This window comes from Lissotriton helveticus, chromosome 5_1 (genome assembly GCF_964261635.1).
Source record: "Lissotriton helveticus chromosome 5_1, aLisHel1.1, whole genome shotgun sequence".
NCBI classification, from domain to species: Eukaryota; Metazoa; Chordata; class Amphibia; order Caudata; family Salamandridae; genus Lissotriton; species Lissotriton helveticus.
The window spans coordinates 1,254,190,917-1,254,213,034 of record NC_136065.1 but is presented as its reverse complement, the minus strand read 5'-3'; the positions used below and the strand labels follow the sequence as shown (position 1 = coordinate 1,254,213,034).

Sequence of the window (22,118 nt, the reverse complement as noted above, 5' to 3'; positions counted from 1 at the left end):
GTACCGTTGTAGTTGCCGGCATACCCTGCACATCAGTCCCATACAGACTCCCTTCAGTACCGCCCTAATCACCTCCCATTCCGTAGCTCTACTGGTTATCCCCTCCCAATTAATTGTCATGTAATCTGTCAGCGCCTGGGACAAGTCCTCTCTCCCCACCGGGACAATATCACTGCAACCAGTTGTGACCTGAAAGTGTACAATATAAGTTTTCATGTTGAGACTCCTTCTAGGGGTGAAAAGTTATAATTGCACATATGTGCATTTACAAAAATGATGTCCTTTAGGGACTATGTTACAAAAGGATGTATTTTATGCTAAATGTGATTTAATTGTATTCTGCAACACCCTCTTGGGGTGAATGATTATAAGTGTATAGTAGGGTAATTATAAATTTGATTAAATTGTGTTAAGCATGTTGAGAGCACATTGCACTCCCAGTCATGCTTGGATGCTTATGCTAATGCTTTATTTCAGTAATGAGACTGACTGCCACTTTTGAGCAAAGTTTGCAATCGTTATTGCCAGTATTCCGGCCTTTCAGTCATAGTTATATGTAGTGATTGCATGTATTCCTATAATGAAATTCTTGTTGAATTAATGAGGTGGACAGCCACTTGCTTTGGTGCCAGTATTAAGTGACCTCACTCCAAGTTATGTTCAACCCTTGGCATTTAGGGAAAAGATAATTTTTAAACATGAGTTGCGGTAATAGACTCCCCTCCTCTGGGAGGGGTAAGAACGAGTACGCAATGTCATCAAGACGTAATTCCATCAGCGTATGTATATTTGTAAATTGTTGCATAGTATTGAGTAGTATGTGTGTAATAAACGTACTTTTCCATTTTCAAAAGAAAAAGCACAGACTGGACAATCATTTATTGAGTGTTATCATTGTGTATCTATGAATGGTGATTACTAGCCCACACATCCTCCCTTGAGTTGGCCTTGCACTGCTCTGCAACACTATCCTATGAGAGTCAAGTGCCACAATGGGGTGTTTGGTTCCGAGTGGAGGACAAATGTGGATCCATTACTTGTGCAGGCCAGACAACTAATGACCCATTTTCCAACATATGCAATTAAAGAGAGTTGTGGGCAAAGATTATTAGCAGTGTCCCAGTCTTTGTTGTTCCATTTGTCTCCTGAAACGAAATCTTGTAAGCAGTTAGTGGACATGACCCAAACCACAGCCCCTGTGAACCAGATGAACAGACGGTCCCAGGTCCAGTGAGCAGAGTCCAGGAAGGTCCTAGACTTGTGGCCCTGTGTGCAGAGTGTTGGTATATACCATACCCCTGGCACTGTGAGCATGGTGAAGAATTATCCAAACACTTGGCCTTGTAAGGATGGTGCAGGTATATGGGCCAGACCCACAGCCTAATGGGCAAAGTGCTAGAGCCACTTTCCTGTAAGCATGGTGTCTGAATATCCAGACTCACGACCATGGGAGCTGAGCTCTGAAATATCCCAGGTCCTTGGCTCTCTGTGCAGGAGGCAGGAACCTACCAGACCTGTGAGCACGGTCCGATAATATCCAAACCCATGGCCTGGTGGCCATCCTGATGGCCAACTGAGCAGGGTTAAAGAATGTGCCAGATCCATGGCTCTCTTTGTACAGTGCAGGAATATCCCAGATCCATCACCGTGTGTCGGGTGCAGGAATATCCTAGTCCCATATCCTTGTCAGCAGAGTGCAGGAATGTTTCCAGCCCATTTGAGCAAAATTCAGGGACGGTCCTAGTTCCAGTCAGCAGGTTGTAGGCATTGTTACTGACCCCTGCCCCTCAATGCATTGCTTCATATTGGTTCCAGACCACCTACCCCAGAGCAGGATATTTGAATGGCAGTAAGCCCGGTGAACTGGCTGCAGCAATGGCTTAGGGACCTGTGAACGGAGTTAAGGCAATGTGCGGTGAGCAGTAGGCATGGAAGGCCATGTAGCCTGTGAACAAGACACAGGGATCTTTCCAACGACAGCCCCTATGTGGAGGGTAAAGGGATACATTGATCCTGTACCGAGTCTCTTTGAATGTGATGCTGCATGAGGGGGCTGGTTAAGTGCCTGCAGTGGGGCACAAAGAGCTCCAGTCCCCGGCAGGGTACAGCGCAGGGATGCCCCGGGCCAGCCCTAATCTCCGGCTCATCAGGCTCTGGCATTAGCTGCTTCAGCCTGTCTGCTCACATTGAATTCATCCTTTGCTGCGCAGCGCCCCTGGGATTAGCATTTCATCAGCGTGGATTACGCGTGACACCAAAACTCTCCTAGATACCCGCGCCTCAGAATCTGCTCTAAATGGGAAATAACACGAATCCCCGAGCGGGTGAGGAGCCCGAGGCGAGCGGGACGGAGCCGCGAGCGGGCGCCGGTGCCAGGGGAGCGCGGCTCTGCATCCGGGTTGCAGGCAGGTTGCGCAGGTGCGCGCGAGGCGGCTGAAGTGATGTCACATGGAGCCGCGGCTTACTGGGTTTTATTTAGCTCCTAATCCCCGTGCCGGCCGGGCCATGGGCCGTGTGAGTGACGCGCCGCGCCGGCGAGGGATAAGCCATCTGGCCCCCGGCTGCAGCCCCCGGTAGCTGCGTGCCCGGCCCGCGCCACGCACACACCGCGCTCACTCGACGCGGGCTTCCGGGCAGAGGCGCGCGCGCGGGAGGTGCTGCTCGGAGCCTCGGTTACAGGTGCTGCTGTTATTTGGAGCCTTCTAAAGTTTCGCGGGATGAATAATTCAACTGCTGGTTTGTAACACAAGATCCCCGCCGGCCTGTCCCTGGGGGGCTCAGGTACAACTGCGCCTCTTGAATATACACATATGTGTAATAGAAGACTTCTGAGGGAAGGCGTGTCCTCCACTTACCGAGGCTGAAGTCATCCTTTTTCCAATGCCGGTTCTAAGCAACCCTACAAATATCAGCCGCTCACAGAGCTGGGATGCTGCAGCCTGGTACGAGGGCAACTGGGAGGGAGACGGTGCTGGGGACTACCAGCGGCCACCAGGGAGGAGGAATTCGGTGACCTACGGTGGACCTGAAAGCTGGTACGAGCACCCCAGGCACAGGCCACGTGACCATATTTCACAGGGAGGCGCGGAGCTCAAGGGGGAACAGTACCCATACCAGGACTCGACTGCCAGCCAGGGTCACCCAGGCCACCAGGGACGTCAGGAGCGCCGGCTTGTGAGGAACAGCTCACTGTCAGACTTTGCATCTCATTACGACAGACAGGCAGCCATGTCCACGCGTGGCTCCATCCCACCCCACGACTACTACCATGACCCTGCCATGGCCCTACGTTCTTCGGAGGACCCCCGCTACTTCAGGGATCACATGGTGACGCGACCGGGACATGGCTACGCTGGTCCTGTTGGAAGGGCTTCTTGGGATCAGTCCCCAGGGAGGCTTCCTGGCCCTATTTATAGAGATTCAATGGGTAAGATGATCTCAGAGGGCCAGAGAATACAGGGTCATGACCCAGCGATGGGCAGGTACGACATGCAGAACCCACGCTATGCTTCGGAGGCAGCAGTTTTCAACAGCCGGCAAAACTACAGCAATGGCATTGACCCTGTAACTGGGCGCCAGGTAGCACCCACATGCCTGGTGGTAGACCCAGCCTCCAATACCATGATGGACGAGTCTTTAAGGAACGCCTCCATCCCAGTGAGTCGTGGCTACGGTCTGGGAGCGGACCCCATGAATTCCAAACAAATGTACAATGGGTATGATGGCACCCTGGCTACTCACAGCACCATGGATCCCTCACAGGTCTCCATTGGCCCATCAGGGGTTGACTTGAAGAGGACCTTGGACCTCGAGTACCTCTCTACACTGCGCTCTGAGGGTCTGTCAGAGGGTACCATTAGTGCACTGCTGCAGCAGGGTTTCGACTCTCCGAGTATGCTGGCCGCCATGGAGGACCATGACATCAAGGCCGTCTCTGCTAACCTGGGGCAGGCCCGTGTGCTCTCTCGCATCACCCAGAACTATAGAGCTGAGCTTCAACTCCAGCGGCAAAACAGGAAGGTCCATGCCCTACGGGGTCGTGCTCGCTCCAACAGTTTCAGTCATAGGGGAGAGCTGCTGCGAGGAGAATATGGCCTCCAGTCCTTTGGAGGGCAGGTGGCGGATGGGACAGGGATGCAGCAGAGCACTCTTGCTATCAGGGGGCCTGAGCTGAGCCGACGGCCATCTAGCGCACCTTCACAGCACCTTCTGGAAACAGCGGCCTACTCTGGGTTGGGCCAGCAAAGCAGCACCTTCCAGGGGAACCCCAACTACAGCACGTCAGTGCCGTTCTCTATGCAGACTCGTTCCGCATACACCACTCAAGGTGGGATTCCGATGAATGCTGTGCAGAATCAACTCAACACCAACCCGAAGACGGCCTACACGACCAGTTACACGGTGCCCATGGAATTGATGAAGCGAGAGCGCAATACCCCCATCTCTCCCATGCACAGTCCCCATGGCAGTCCTCAGCTGCTACGCAGGCAGATGGGCCCGGCAGAGCCCACTCTCTCCCTGGTGCCCACAGGCCCTGGCCTTCACCCATTGAACTCTCCATACCAGAAAGCATCACGACGCACTGGACCTCCAATCATCTTCTCCACCATGGTGTCTCCAGAGCCCAACAATTTTGGTAATATAGTCTTCTTTATTCTTCTGGTGATGGGTGGGGAACAGGGAGGTGGGCTAGTAATCAGCAGTAATGTAAGTTTAAGGAACGACCAGGAGCTGTGATGTTCAAGGTACACACAATAAAAGTGCACGAAGATGGGTGATGAAGCTGAATAAGAAGTGTAGGCTCTAGAAGAAAGATGTTCCTGCTGGATATTCATGGTATTGTAGATATGTAGGAGTCCCTGTGTCTGCGTGCGCAGCCTGTCCTGTGGTATAAGATTCAATGGAGCATTTCTGCTGCCCACTACTGAGGGGCATTGCCTTTGTGAACCCCAGGGTCCAAGCCTCAACTGGTGCAGTGGGACCTTGGCTGCTCCACCGCATTCATCGCTGCACTTTGCGGGTTTTGCCTAATGCCTTGCAAACACATTCAATCTTCCTCTACTGACGTTGGTAGTCCTGGCAGAAGAGTTTCCTGGTATGGAAATTGAATGTATTTTACTCCTCTTAAACCATCTCTGCTTCTATTTATATTTACTACCATAAACACAGCATTTTCTAACGTGCCCTCGGTTCTTTCTTAGATCCATTTTCTGTCTCCAGGCCTTGGCACAGATGACCCAGCTTTTAATCCTCTGCCAGTGATGAAATGACTGCCATTGGGCCACTGTAAGATCCACCTGTTTTAGAGTGAAACTAACAACAGAAGGAAAATAAAAAGTCTCGAATCTGGGGGAAGACTGTAGTGCTCAATTTATAAAACCAAAATTCAGGGACCCATGGTTTTTCTCTCTTCCACCTCATGCCTATTTCCTCTTTAACTCACTCTTCCAGGTTCTTTTACTCCCCTTGTTATAGAATACCTTGTCAGTTCACACTGCCATTCGCATGCACAGTGCACACATAGGTCTAATATTTTCAAAAAGGAAATGGAAATTAATTCTATTTCTCCAGCCGGGAGTTAGAATATTGCCTCTGTTATTTCTGCCCTCACCCATACCCCTCCACCTCATCCTTCACCGTCTTCTGGCCCATCATCGCCGCCAAGAACTTCTCAGCTGGAGGGTGGTGGCTGTTTGAAGCTCCTCCCCCTCACACTCTTCTCATCGTCTAAGACAAATGGGATGTGCTTACTCCAGTATTTTCTGGTGGCTGGCTGGATATCCATCCAACCATCCATCTATCCATCCATCAGCTCTTTTTTGAGCACTGGCTCCTGCAGAGCACTAGGACACAGATGGTTTAACCCACAGATAATGTTTCAGGATTTCAGAAGAGCAAAATGGCATCCTGCATCAGCCAGTGCCATGTTGCTCCTGATAATGGTCGGGGTGTAGGGGCTGTGGGTAGTGTTTGTCTTAGACAGTTGTTCGTTTGCTCCCTCCTTTCTCTGCCTTAGTGCCCCCAATCAGCAGCCTGGTTCTAACTCAAAGTCAGAAATCTGTACATGTAATTTTTCAACTTTAAAGATGGGCAGATTTGTTGCTTTTTGGAATTCACAATGTTATTCCCATGTAATGCATAGATACTAGTGACAGGCACATGTTTCAAGACACATTCCTAAAAACATTTCCAATTTTGCATATGAAAATATCCACTCATACTTTTTCTCAAGTTAGAAAAAAGAGCAATCAGACTGTTCGCTAACTTTCTTTTTTCTTCATCAGAAAATACTTTTTCCACTGGAGAAACCCCTTCCTCTATATCGCTTCCATTTTGGGAGGTGTTCCCTTTCCACCTTGGAAAAAAGTAAACCTCTGCCACTTTCCAAGGAGTGACATACTTAGTGATACATTTGGGAATACTCACACAATTTTAAGTTTGTAGCTGTTCATTCACTCGCAGGCCAGTTCTGCCCTGTATCGTTTACTTACCGCCTCAGGGAGTAGATGTATTCTCAAAAATACTTTGATAAAATCCTTTAATGAGTGGAAACTCATGTTTGCAAAATAGCAAAGTGATGTTGTAGTAAAAAAAAAGCCTGTTTGCACGAGTAAGTCAAACTTGGATCCTGTTTCTTAGCTCGTTTACATGTCTTAAACTTGGACCCTGTTTCTTAGCTGCTTTACATGTGTAAATCAAAATTAGACATTGTTTGTTAGCTTGTTATCCTGTGCAAGTTAAACCTGGGCTCTATGCCTTAGCTTATTGGCACTTGTACGTCAAACTTGGACCCTATGTATTAGCTTGTTTGCATGTGTAAGTCAAACGTGGACCCTGTTCCTTAGCTTGTTTGCATGTGTAAATTAAACTTGAACCCTGTTTCTTAGCTTATTTACATGTTTACGTAAAATTCGGACCCTGCTTGTTTACATGTGTAAGTCAACCTTGGACCCTCTTTCTTAGCTCCACGTTTCTAGACTGAGTGAAGGGGCACCCAGGATCATGGGATCCAGTCAAATACTAAACGTACTTATTTGTAGATATTTTGCAGTCTCTGCACACGAATTAATTGATGCAAGGTCTGACTTTTTATTCTGAAAGTTAAATGTTTTTTTCGCAGCTTTTTGTATTCTGCCTCAAACTAAGCCTCCTGCACTCGAAGCACGCGCCTCACACCCAACTGCACTAGAAATGCACGAGCTACATATACATACACATAAGAGACCCACCAAATGCAAACACCATGCACCTTCCTACTTACATAATGGTAAACGGAAATACACAAGTAGTACAAGAGATCACATCTAATAAAACGTGCGATGTACACAGAAAACACTTGCAAAACCTTCCTCTGCTACTGGGAAGCCTCCGGCTTTCTTTATTCACAACAGCAAGTGCAGGCACACGAGGTGAACACAAAGCACAGCTATCACTTCACACAAAACAACAGGACTCAGTGGCTAACACATACACAAAAAATCAGCTATGGTCAAAATTCCCACTACTTCATACACATTCAAATAGCAGAACTCTAGTCCAACACGTATTTTCAATGCAATAGGTCTCACATTGGCGAGAGTTCCTAACAACTAGAACCTCCATGTTCAAATAACACAAATATGGGCAGTCTACTCAGTGGAGTTTGCACCTTCATATAAAGTAACAGAGCAGTGGATTACTAACGTTCTAAGAACCTTCCTCAGACATCTAAAACAGCAACGAGCATCCCACCCAGTGGAGTACACACGCTCTATTCATAGCAAATTAAGTATGAGTACATCAAAATTAGCAGCAGGATACATTTATCTTTACCTCCTCCACCTGTGAAAATAGATGTGGCATGCAACCCAGTTACTGCAAATGTGCCCACCAATATTTGCTTACACAAAACACAGAAATTAGGCTGTCATTTTAACACACAAAACACAGTGCAAGTGCTGTTTCACAGCACCCATCCCAAGGTAACATGAATACTTTGGAAGCTAAAATTGAAACATCCAAAGCTAACATAAAAGTTTCTTTCAGCAATATTGTGAGATGCCTTTGCCGAACACATCCTATGGTTTGATAAAACTAAAGAAGTCATATTTGAGCCTAGAGGCAGGCCACAAGTTAGCTTATTTTTTCTTGCCGTTCTTTGTTTTACATTTGAGTTCTAAACATTAACATTTGAATTTGTATGAAGAAAGAGCAATCAAACCACATTATAGTACGTCTCCATTTCTTCTCCAACGCTATCATGGACTCCACTGGCTTACCCTACTGTTGTCCCAAAATGAATGAAAGGGGTCCATTTACCACCAAAGGAGTAGGGCACCAAATAGACCTCAGTCAAAAAGAAATCCCCTTTGGGCAATCTAGTTCATCAAAACACATATACATTCATACACATAATCATATCGCCAGAACATAACACCACCACCATCAAAGGCCAAGTGATGAAAAAATACAAGTGTTTTATTAGATATTAATAAAACATATAAACAAGTTAAAAACACTGTTTAGCAAATATTGCAAGTAAAATATAAAAAACACACAAAATAATACAGTAATGGGAGAACCTGCAAGAAAAATTGTTTCTAATCATCTAGGCAGGCCAATACAACAGACCAAATTCATTGTTATGACATTTGATTTTTGTGCAATAATTATAACAATAATAGCAAATGTCGTTCACAGTCTACAGTATGCCTGTTAATAGTAGGCGTTTACGCGTTTCGGTGGGTATTACTGCTTAAACACCACCTTCTTCAGGACAAAGGACGATATCTCCCATAGCACAATAAGAATGTACAACATCACAAAACAAAGACTTAAAAGAGAATAAAAACAATTTAAAAAAACAGTTCACCATTGATAGGCATACTTTAGAACAGTGTTTATCTCCTGGTTATACCTCAAACAAACCTTTCATTCAAACCACTTAGGCAATTTTAAGAATTACAACTTCGGGGCCAAATCCCTCGAGTTGTGCTTGTCAATCAAAACCCGTGAATATTAAAGCAACCATTCCCTTATCCATCATGCATCTAAGAATTGTACAAAGGTACCTGTTCAGAATCCAAGGTATCTGTACAGTATCAACTGCAGTCACGTGTAGAGGTGTCAATAAACCTCACTCTCAATTAGTCACCCCGATTGTATAGGTTGAATTCTCTGTAGGGAAACCAAGAGAACCCTTTTTATGTAAATACTCAATAGTGACACCCAACCAGAATACTATCAAATTCTAGAGCACCAGGAGAGACATTACCTCCAAACCATGTATTTCTCGCACCAAATGGTAGAAGGAGATAGGGCCGATATGTACCTCTGTAGGAAAATATGTAAATAATTGTTTTCAGTGCTTATTACTAGCATAAACAATGGAGGGCTAATATTTTCTAATTCTAATATAATAAGGTATATGCAGTAAATGCTGCTGCGCTGTGTTGCATGAAATGTAAGTACATTTGAGCCTTCTTGTCCTTCACACTGTTTTCCAGAAATATTGTAGAACAACATATTAATATATTGTGAATTTCACTCTACACCTTCCCATGAGCATAAGGTACTATGATAATGTGCAGTCGTCTTTAGGTTTCATAGCCAGCTCAGAGTCACACCGGTCAGATGCAGCGATGCACAAGCACAGTTTACTTGCAAAGAGCAGTAGGAGCACACTGGCACACTGTGTCTCTGGATCATTACAGCACTCTAGGCACTTCCATCAGACTAATAGATTATTTAGCCCAGGTCCAAACAGACATCATTGACCTAGGATGTTTATCAATGTTAAAATTAAGAGCAGAAAAAGCATGTTGCCATAAGATAAAAGGTACAGAGTCCACGCAATATTGCCCCACTAATCTCTCAAGGGAACTCAGTGCACCACGACTTTCAAACGTGAAGTAGAGCATGACACAAGAACAGGTCCTGCTGTCCCAAAACAAGAAACTGAGTGCCCGCTTCAGGGTTCCATCGAAGGTTTGGTACACCATGCTTACGTCCCAATCCATGCACAATGACGCAGCACAGTGCTGCATAAATGGTAACAGATTGTGCAGTCTCTTATTTAAAAATAACTATATGCTGATGTCATTGGCTGTACTCAAGCAAAAGTGCCATTTAATGCAACTCTATGCCTTGTTGCATGGCACAAAGGCTAGCCAATGGTGTCCTTCATTTCATTTGTACTAGAGGTCCAGTGCAGATGTCAGTGGGATGACAACTGCCCAAGGGTATGCTACTCTAAATGTTAATTTCTTAAAAACTACATGTCGGACCTGGGAATACCATGCAGTGTTCTAAGAAACACTACATTTCGCACTTGGGAATACCATGCAGTGTTCTGCTTGCCCATTGTGTGCCCCTACTTTTATATTGCACTGGAATGCACTTAAAGCCAGGTAACGCTACATTATAGTTCTGGCCTTTGTCTTAGAGTCTTAGGAGTGGTAGTGCTTTTGCATATTAAAGTTTATCAGTGTTTCTGTGTGCATATCTTTGCATCTTTTAGCGTTGTGTTAGTGCCCTTGCAAATAATTATTTGAAGGAAACCGTGATGGGAGGAGCACATAACAGGAAAAGGACAAATGCTCAATACGTCTGTTGACTTTGTACTTATCCAATCGTTATACTTTGTTTTACTATTGTATTGTTTATTACTCTTATTCTTAAATAAAAAAAAAAATTTAACAAAAAAAGATACCTGCTCAAACCTTACCTGATTTGAAGGGACCCAGTATTGTGTACCCAGTCTTACTTAAAAAAAAAAAAAACCTTCCCTGGTGTGACTCTCCAAAATGATTCCCTCAGTCCAATGCAGTTGAAGCATAGTAAGACCGATTGGACCCCCCAAGTGACAATCACTTTTAAATGAGTGAACAATACTGGTGGGGCCATCTAAAGAAAGGTGTCAGCACTTTGCATATTTTCTTTAAAAAGTTGATATATTTACTCTTCCTTTCGATACACTCTCCTTTTGACAATGTTGGACACACGTTGACAAGAAAAAGTTAAATACATTACCGTACCACAGCTGCTTTTCTGTTGGTGCCTAGAATCCCTAAAACAAATTCATAACATGGTTCAAGTGGGCTTTAAAAAGGTATCCCAGCTAGCAGGGAAAGATGGACTGATTAATGCTGAGAGCATTTTCTAGAAGTGATTGCTTTACTATCCCAGGCTATGAGGAAAGGCTAGAGTCGATGAGTGGATTTCATGTGACCCTATGCTCAGGGTGGAAGTTGAGGTGTAGAGTTTGCGGTCACTTGGTGGACTTTATGAATGTTATAGACTCACCTCCTCCTGCAGCATCCCTGGTTTTCAAGGAAGGTGCTGTGGCCGATGAGGGTGATATATTTACTCTACTGTGTGTGGTATATCTGGACACAAGCCGGCCCTTGCATACCCCAGTTGCGCAACAAACAATATGTCCCCCTTGTCCCCTGCTGAATGTGGTGAGGGGCCCCTGAGACTCCCATGGAAATGTGCACGTCTCAGGCTAAATGAGATGCCTCCTGAACAGTGGGTGTTCCCCTGGGCCACATAGACTTCTGCAGTCTGTGTTACGCACCTGCCATACCCACTCATTCACCTGTGGTGCCATTAAAATCCTTTTGTCTAAGGAACCAGTTCCACCACATCTTGATATCTTTTTTGGCTTCACTTTGTTAAAAACATGAACATGTAAAAATAGGCAGCACGCTAAAGACTTTCGACCTATACAGGCATGGTTTCACCAAGTAAATATATCACACTGCCTGTATTGTTTTCAAATGGTAGTGGTTTTGTTTGTCTAGCCCCCTCTAAAAACAAAGACAATATACATTTTAACAAAAAACGGATTTTTTTGTGTTTGTGTATTTCCAGCGAGCCTCAAAATGACTCCCGCTACCCGACTGCCAGTGAATGCTTTGTAGAGGAGCCTCTAGCTGAGGCTCACATATTAGTCTAGTGTCGGACTGGCCTATAGTGCAACCAGGCAGTGCCCAAAGGGCTGGTCAGCCAAGTCAGTGTGTGGGCCTGGTGTATGGCTTGCTGGGTCAGTTTTTACTGTTGATTTCTCTGATATTGAAGTTGTATTGTATTGTAATAGCATTTACATATCGCTTACTACCCCTGACGATGATACAAAATGCCTTTTTGGCGAGTAGCATTCTACTCCGGAACCCATAAAGGATTAGTGGGGAATTAGTATAGTGAAAATATGAGAGTAATTTGAGCAGTGAATAGCTTAGTCAGTGATTTGGATTGAGAAGGAAAGTGGAGGGATAGAAGAGGGATAAAGGTTGGCATTTACATAACGTTTGCTACCCTTGATGGGGTGTTGAAGTGCTTTTTCGGCGAGTAAAACACTACCCTGGAGCCCATACAGTGTTAGTGGTGAATTTGTATAGTTAAATATTAAAGTAATTTGAGTGGTGGATATGTTAGTCAGATATTTGGATTGAGAAGGATAGCGAAGGGGTAGAAGAGGTTAAATGTTTTGCATTTATATAGCACTTGCTACCCGTGATGAGGTATTATAGTGCTTTTTCGGCAAGTAGCATGCTTCTCTGGAAACCATAAAGGAGTAGTGATGAATTAGTATAGTGAATTATGAAATTAATTTGAGTGGTGGACATGTTAGTCTGATATTTGAATTGAAAATGATTGTGAAGGGATAGAAGGGAAGGATTTAGAGGGTTTTTTGTGTTTGTTTTGAAGCTCATAGCATTAGGTATAAATATTACCTGCAGCAAGCTCAAATCCATGCAGACTTCCATACATTGCAAAATACTTATACAACGTGTTTTTACGAGTTCAAAACTGCTCCATTTGCAAACATGGGCTGATTTATATGTATCTAATTCACTTACGGGGTGCACCTTTACCTTGGTGCCCTCGGCCTGTCTCAGTCTTGGTGGCTTCTCAGAAGATAGTCTAATGCCTTTACTTGGCTGAGAGAAAGTCTTAAACCAGCACATATATAGTTTTAGTAGAAAACACCACTACAATAATACAGATCTGTGCATATGTAGTTTAAGAAGAAACATTTATGCTATGCATCACCAGCAGACAGCACAGGTACAGTGTAGGCAGTAGCAGTGTATGCCTCACTATATGTTGCAAGTAACCAACCACTTCTACCAGTGCGCTGCTTCTATTTTATTTTTAGATTTTAAGGAAGCACAGTTCTGGAAAAAGCGTCTGCCTGGCGACCTTGGAGTTCAGTTCACCAAAATACCAGGGGTAGAAGCAGAAGTGACATCACATGCCTTTTAACCTTCACTTTCACTCACACACTCGTTTAAACATACACTCCCATTAAAACTCTCTGTATCTCATGTAAACACACTCTCTGCCACTTTTTCAACATTTATATTTTTATATTTTTTTTAGCCATGCTGCACAGCATGGAGGTTGCTGTACAGCAAGGCTAAAACCCATTGGCAAAACCAGTAGGTCCCAAAGGAGAGACTTATTGGCTTTACTAATACTAGTTTACACAAGCTTGCAAATGTGTTCAAAATGACAGCGCGATTGGCCGTGCTAATGTTTATTTACAGCTCTGTACCTTCTGGTCTCCTTATCTGCAGAGGGCCTGATCACGCACTGCTAATCCCCCTTGGGTGGCGGTGGGCGGTAATCTCCCGTTGACTGACAGGTTGAGGAGCGGGGCGGGGCCAATGGCTGCCCACTGCCCACCTTATCTCTTCATACTGCAGAAGGGAAGCCCTCGCCACGGTTTAACCACCAGAAAGATGGAAGGCAGGGGAGGGTAATCATCAGGTATTTTTTTTACCAATAATCCTCTTAAGGTACACTGAGCACATAGCAGAGTTAGAGACAGGTCTGATTAAATGAGGCTGATGTGATTGCCCCTCCGCCTTCCCTCGGCTTGCCACTGAGCCCCCCAGAGACTGTGGATTTAGATGGCGTTTCAATTAAGAAATGAGTCATAGTCATTGTTCACTTCAATACTATCCACTGGACTAACACACCTAAGTGCAATGATTCATGAAAGGATAACCCAGGGATTTGGACTGGAGTTATGATACTCAGCATACATGGATGTCAAGTACTTAATTCAAATTGACTTATTTCTTCCTCCTTGTTGGCAGAACTAAGCCGAATAAATCTTCACCTACTCCTGGCATTGTGAATGCATTTTAATTAATCATCAACAGCGACCGCTGCAGCAGGTAGCATATGCCCAAGAAAACTCACAGCTGTAAAGCCATACCTCCTAGAATCAGACGCAAGCACTGGTCCTCTGCCCATGGGTCAGCACTCTACTTGTTGGTATCGTTTTCCGCTGAGTCCACTGTTGTGTGTCTTCCTTGCAGAAGCCTGCTTTTTCAAAGTACTGAGGAAGTACACCCACAGCACTCGCACCCTTAGCAGAAAAGTCTGTTCTATCAGGAGGCCAACACAAACAACATCAGACGTCGCAACATCACTTGACTTGAACTCAACAGCTGACTTCACGAGCAATACACTCAGGGTCTGGAAGAACATCTTGCCACATGCCAAGAATGGCACTTACTCCTTCACTTTATAAAATAACTTAACACTGGTAATGTAGGAGTTACCAGTTTTAAATGAGTGGAGATTAAGATAATTGCATGAATAAAAATATGATCTAATCTATAAAAATGTAAGAAAATTGTTGTAGGAGTCACCAATTCTAGCTGAGTGGAGACCAGAAATAACTACATGAATAACAGCCTTACAATTTCATATCACAAAATAAAGAAACATATCTCTAATCACTTATATTTAATTTCTTCTTTGTATGCTATACTGAAGTCTGAAGACTATGGGTCTTCTTAGCCCCCATGCTCTCAACGCTGCTCTGACCACTTCTTCCGACTTCTTTACTAATCACTTCTTATCCTATTCTATTCATGGTAACACCCACCCTCTTGCCCCATCCACACTCTGCTGCCCTTCATCTATACCGTCTCGCCCTCTATCCACAGTCTCTCACTCTCTATCCACATTCTCTAACCTCCTGTTTTATACTCTCACTTATATCAACCATCTCTATAGCATATATGCAGGGTCACCGGAATTATATGGCAGGGGAGGAGCACATTTTGTGCCAGTTATACTCAATTATATGTCAAGGAAAGGCTCATTTGTGGCATAATGCAGCACATTTTGTGAGAGCATTATCTCATTGTGTTGTCATTTTTACACATATTAACACTATCTGGGCAAAGGTTTCATCTCATTAGTACCATTCTGACACCCAAAGCAACAGAGAGCAGAACAATTAATCTTAGCAAGGGCCTTCCAATGCGCATGCAACACATGATGCGCTTTTAGTAATTTTTGATCCTTTTGAGCTAGAAACCAAATGTTCTGTTAAAATTTGCAGTTTATGCAGCGGATTGTGGATTATGTGGCAAATGTTGTAAATTCATGATTATGTGGAAATGCTGCAGCAGCAAAATCACATAAATCCAGTGGCCCTGCATATTTGTGTTTTATTTGATGTATGTTAGTTGTTGCTTCTTATGTGTTTAATTGGAAGTTAGTATCTGTTGTTTCTTTGTATTTATTTACATTGTGAACCACATCATAGACAGCTATTCGGCATACATTGTTCTGTTGGGTGTTTAAGATGTGTTTTGTCTAATGTATTCTGTTGAAAGCCTGGGTGTACTTTTGACAGAGGTTTTTCCGTGCTGTGATCTACTTGGTAGCAGACAGTAGGCTAATTTTGGCTGTGCGGAATGTATGCAGTAATGTCTGGTGTGTTCTTTTGAGTATTGGAGTGTCCTGTGGGAGCTCTGCAGACAGTACACAATATTATGTTGCTTAGCTGAGATGGATGTCGTTAAGTTACAATGAGCACTGAAAACAATGTAATATCGTACCAGCACTCTGTGAGGCCTTTGGCACTTTCCTGGTCATGTGAAAGCGTGCTTTTTATGCATCTGAGGTTCACTTTTGTGTTTGTTGAATTGCAAAGGGATTTGTTACACCTAAGGCCTTAGTATCATTACTGTCTTGTTGCACGCTGTTATGTTTTTTGTTCACTTACATGCATCTGCATTGCCCAAATCTAAGCAGAGACACAGTGGAGTGTTGTGTGATCTTATGCAACGGCGGCTGCTCCTGGGAAGCAGCAGTGGGGCGAGAAGGGGGGAACAGGGGAAGGAGGAGGGGGTTGTTTAAAAAACAAATTCACTTCGGTGCTGGCCAGGGCCAGCCGCCGTCTCTCCTCCGTTCTCTCCATCTTCTTACTGGCCTCTGCAGTGCAATCAGAAAGAAGGAAGCACCCGGGCTCCCAGGCTACCCATAGCCACTCACAACGCTGCAATGCAGAGTTGTGATTGGTCTGAATGCCTTAGTTCGGTGCTCAACCAGGGAATAGGAGCCTGGTCATATTCTCTACAGGGCTGTAGGGCAGTCTGGGTGGAGAACAAGCAAAGCGCCCATGCCTTTTTGGCCGGCCCGAGACGACCGTTCAAACATTCATGTGCACAAACATAGTGCCCACCACTCCTCCCCCTGCTCTGGGAGCAGAGCAGATCCTCCCGCCCCACCAAGACGATGCAGCAGGAACAAATTAAATGATAATAACGTCCAGTTAACATAATTTTATTTTTCCTTTGTTTACACTGCGAAAAGCAGTGGGGCGACACTCCTCCGCCTTAGCGCCTTAGCAAAGGAGCTGCCTCTGTTCTTATGTCACCAAAAAAGCGCTTTGACGCCTCGTCAGGGGTAGTAAGTGCTATATAAATGCAATTACAATACAATACAATATAATCACAGCAGATCTATTTATCCATACATCGACATGATAAGAACCGTTGCAGCCTTTTAATGTGTTATACTCACTGTTGATGTACATTCATATTACATGAATGACGTAACATTTGGAACAGTAATCAGAATTAGTAGCACTTTTAAGGTCAGGTCATGGGGTGTCTGACCTTTACTTTAGCCCCTTTACTTAGATGGCATTTAGTTTTCTCCGCTTACGACATCAGCAACTTCACTGAGTTAAAACAATATAAATAAAAACACAATAATTAGGCATCCTTGAAAATTAGTTTCTATGATTAGAAGCATGGGGCTTGATAAAATAGATGTCTAAAAAGAAGTCTAGTATTTAAAAAAATATATATGTTTATTTGTTTTTTTTAGTTTTATTTGATTCCACATACAATTTAACAGGATGCAACCTCATAATCCGAACACTAATAAACCATATTGGAGGGAAATGCACAGTGTAAGAGCCCAGTGGAAGTCTGGTATTTATTTAACATTTAGTGCCTAATTCATATATTGGCAGAGAGGGTACTATGTCTCAACGGCGATGGAGTTCCCTCTCTGCCGATTTAGTGGTCTGCCCTCTAAATTTAATTGCGGACGGACCGTAAGTTTGGCCACGGCGGAGACTCTCCGACGGCCCTGGTGTGTAAGGGCCATCAGAGAAATCGCTGCATGTTCGCCCACCCAGTTTAGATGGGCGAACATGTGAACAGTGAAACTGTTCTAATGCTCCCCATGCAATGGGAGAAGCCTCCCATGGCGAGGAGAGTATTGCGTTTTTTCCTTTCAAAAAGAAAATCCAGTTTTGAGAAAAAAACAATACTGTTTGCTGCAGGGCTGTCTTTACTGCCAATGCCTTAATAAATGATGGTCTGCTTAGTGGTCATTTAGGAATTAACTGGACGGCCTCCACCATGGGGACAGAGTAATTTACTCCGTCCCCATGGCAGACCCATGGGCAATCTGCCAGGGTCTAAATCAGGCCCTTAGTTGATACTCAGTATGCTACTTTTTTCTTAGTCAGCATGAGAAGGTACTAAGGTACTAGCTGTAAGGGAAGAAGGGAAAAGGGAAAAGTGAAACTAAATCAATCTTGCATTATGTGATAAAAACCCACACAAAAATGTCCTCTTTTTTTGGCAGGAGATCCACCTCTCCCACGGTGAATGCCAAAGAGTGCATTCTTGCTAGTGGGGGATGAGTGGGGGTGAGAGAAGAGCCTCAGGGGGGTTGCCTGACAGAAATAAATAATTCAGCAGTTCTGAGATACTTTCCACAACTATTGGTTTAAAATATGATTGAGGATGGATTATTGTTGGTGTCAAAGAACTATTTCAATTTAGTAGGTTAATTAGGTACTGAATCAATGTTTTTTGTTTAAATATGAGAATAATGATATTTTCAAGAAAGTTAGATTTATGATTAGAGTTGCAATTCGGCAAGTTTGCGGCATAAAAAGTAGAACAAGTAAAATTCTATCTTGACACAATTACACATGAAGATAGGTAAAACCTGATTTCGTAAAGAAAAGTGGTGGCCTCAGAGTGCTCAGAGAGTGGGAACAGTAGTCAACCTAGAAAGAGTACGATACTGCCATGGGGATGATTTTCACTTTAGGTCAATAATAGTATCTTTAAAGCAATCAAAATAATGGCAAAGCCTTAGGTGTGAAGTTGTCCATAGCCCCGATTCCAAGGGACCAAGATGATAGGAATGCCTGTGGAGTAGGTACGAGCTTGGATAGGTAGTCCCTAAAAAATGGGAATATATGAATGCCACAATGAAAGGTGTGCCTTCAAAGAGTTCCTGAATCTTAGCAAGTTTTTTTCAAGTCTAAAGTTGTTCAGCAATGGGTTTCAGAGTGAGGTGCCCAGATGAAATACGGTGCTGCTGCCAGATATTTCACCTGAATTGTTGAGATGAAGCTGCAGTTTTTTTTCAGTATGCCTGAGGCTCCAGGATAGATGGTTGGTTTCTAAAAGTTAGTGTTGGTCGATAGTGTTACGGTAATTAACTGAAAAATAAATAAATTAAAACTAACTGTAATATACCTTTAATATATTAAATATGTTTAAATGAACAACATTTAACATTAAGGTTAGGGTTAGCCTTGATATTAAAATCATTGACTAAACTGAATGATGAACAATTGTGTAATAAAATATATGTATATGGTTAGTTTTAGGTTAAGATTTATGTTTAGATATTTTTTCAATGTAATTTATTGTAATTGGAAGTTAGGTTACAAATTAATTTATTAGAATATACAACTTGAATTAAATTAAATACGTTGAAATAATCATTGTGTTAGTGTGAGCTTTAGGATTTCAATATGTTTGTTATTATTAATATTATTTAAACTAATGAACAAGTGGGATCATCGATCTTCAGAGGTTCAATAAAATAATTTCTAATTTAAAAGTAATGCAGGATTAGATGTTGGGTTAGGGTGAGTAGGAGGTAACTCTTTATTTTAAGTAATTTAAAAAAGGAATTCTTCAATTTAGGTTCAGATAAGTTTTCATATTAATGACAATTGTGCAGTGTGATTAAATCAGAACTAAGATTATGCGCACGAGTAGCATTATTGTAAGGTTTAAGGTTAGGTACGAGAAAGTGAAGGAGTTGAGGTTAAATTAATTTCAATATTTTGTATATATTGGCATAATAAAGGTAGAATGAATTCAAGTTGGAGAAGTAAACGTAAGTGGATGTAAATTTAGTAGAAGTAAAGTCAGATGTTGTCTTCTACCAGACTTCTAAACTAAATGTGAGAAATAAAAATAAGAACAGCAATCAAAGTTCGTGACGTGATGCCAACCAATGCACCCTCTTAAAGGTGCAGATGCGCAGGCCTGAAAGTGGCAATTTAGAGCAGGAATTCACATCACAGGCCTCTCTCATGCTTCTAGAGGCTCCAACAGGCAGACAGGATAAGATGGGGCAGCTCTGATCAGGCTGTCTTTAAAACCCTAGCCAGACTGGTACCCTCAACATGTGAGGGTGAGACATGGAAGGTGTCTGCAGGTTACTGCCTTTCCCAATTGAATCATGGCTAGCTGATATCATACTGCCATTGCTTTAAATGGGCTGGTACTTTTTTATTTTGAGAGGGAGAGTACCGGCACTTCTCAAGAGAAATGCTATACTTTTAATTCGAGAGTGCCGCCTCTTCTCAGAAACAAGCAGGTACTCTGTTACAGAGTACCTGCACTTCTATTTTTCCATTTCAAGCACTGCATACTGATATCCTAGATCTTTCTTTTTCAGAGGTTGCAGCACCTTGTATAATTGCATTTAGCCATTCCAAATTGCCTGAGAGAGATGCAGGATGGGCGGTACTAGTGCAGATGTAAGATAAAAACATATAAAGGCAACAAAAGAGCCTTGTAATGGGATTCACTGTGGGGAGATCTACTGAAACCTTCAAGACCTCTTCGTTTTATGTTCAGAAAACGTGCTGAAAAGCGTTCAAACGTCATACCATGCCATGAGATGCTGAGGGTGCACTCTGAGTTGGTTTATATCATGTGGCTCTGCTCAAATATATCCATGGTGCGGCTGAATAATCAGGCTTTTGGGCCAGCATTATTTAGAGATTGATACTCATAAACCCAAGGAAAATGTGTGCCTCCTTTTTAATTATGGCTAGGTCAGTTTCACAGAACACAGATTCATTAAACGGTAAGTTTGAGTCCCATACTCCAGAAGAAGCTGCAAGTCCCTCTGTAGTGTCCCAGGACTACGTGGTTTAATAATACCTTAATTAATTTCTGCTTTAATTAAAGTGTAAAAAGACCGCTGCAGCTTTAGCTCTCTAGTAAAGCTGAGACATACCTGTTCACTGTGCATGGGATGACCCCCAAGCATAAGGCCTTGCCATCTTTTCTTGAGAAGTCTTCAGCTGTAGAATGTGTGGAAAGAGGTTTCTCAAATGTCTTTTATGTGGTGCAATGTCAGAGAAAGGAACTCCCAGTCTCTTCTTCTCCAGTGCATTGTTTGCATATTATGGGTTCTCCAGAGTTATAGTTTGGTGTTTGTTGAATAGTGTCCATTTTTACCCTGTGGAGACTTCTGTATTTGTTGAACGTTTGCCTGTGGTTGGAGGTTTAGCCCATGGTCCAGTTTGAACTTAGGACATATTTTCTGTAGAATCTGATTGTTTTTTTATTGCTCCAACTGAGTCTCACAGAAGGTGTGTAATTGTGACTTTCTGTCATCTGTGTTACTTTCCTGAGTTATATCCATTCTCTGAGGGGCTATTAGGTAAACATTGTTCACCCCGAAAACAGAACCCCGCATGCCATTACAATGCAGTTGTTACAGTGACTGCATTGTTACAATGCATGCCATTACTCCGCAACTCAGAACAACTCAGAACAACGTCTTGCTCTAGGGGTCAGAAGGTGTCGGATTTATAATCCAACACCTTCCCTACTAATGCACAGACTGGAGTTGGAAAAGTAAATTATACTATTCCAACATCCAGCTCCCCAGTGTACAGACTGGAGTTGGAATAGTAAATTATACTATTCCAACATCCTATGCCCCAATGACCCCCCCAGAGCAATTTGTTGTTCCGACTTGCAGAGTAATGGCATGCGTTGTTACAACGCAGTCGTTGTAATGACCACATTGTAATGGCAGCGTGAAAACAGTATGCGGGAAAGCGAGGCATATTCGGCTAATATAATGTCCCCACAGGCTTATTTATGCAGTCATCTTTAATCCTACCCTACGCAAGGCATTCCTCAGCACACAAAAGCCCTGATTAAGTTTACGAGTGGCCTGATAATCCGAAAGTGGCTGGTAACAGCAATTAGCGGCACAGTTGAAATTATGCATTTTTCCGAAGCGCTGCAGCTCCTTGGAGTCTCATCCAGGGGTTCCACCTGCTGCAAGCAGACAAAGTCTCCAGGTGAAATACTCCATGCCCCTGGAATTTCCAGGACCCCCATAAATGGCAACTCTGGACACTGAAATAAAATAAACTATTATGATCCACTCGTAATGATGGTCTTTGTGGTATAGCATGCAATTTATTCTGAGATTAGGCTATTCCTTCTCTACGAGGTATGCAATAGCATAGTGTGGTGGCAGGGGTTGCTGCGTATGTGTGTTTGTGTGTAGGCCACTATGACATCTGATTCATAGAATCATTTGGTGAGATTGTTCATTGAAATGTAATGCTGTGTTTTGTAGTGTATCCCTGTGCTTTCAGGCCACTCTCATTAACTTCGAGCCAGAATTTAGATATGCAGCACTGCACATGGTGACAGAGGGAAAACTACCCTTTTCACCTCTACCTCCAAGGTATGGGCAGGTTGTGTGCATTAATACTAGCTTACTGAACTAGATGGTCA

The 22,118-nt window shown here is 43.4% G+C and overlaps 1 protein-coding gene across 1 annotated transcript in view; it reads left to right on the top strand.

Annotated features, from left to right (window-relative positions):
* The first annotated feature begins 2,762 nt into the window (after positions 1-2,762).
* CTBP2 (C-terminal binding protein 2) overlaps positions 2,763-22,118 on the top strand; it is a 135,457-nt gene continuing 116,101 nt past the window's right edge. Inside the window, exon 1 of the mRNA XM_078644032.1 lies at positions 2,763-4,636. Coding sequence (XP_078500158.1) covers positions 2,881-4,636 — 1,756 coding nt within the window. The 5' untranslated portion in view covers positions 2,763-2,880. The remainder of the gene's footprint in view (positions 4,637-22,118) is intronic.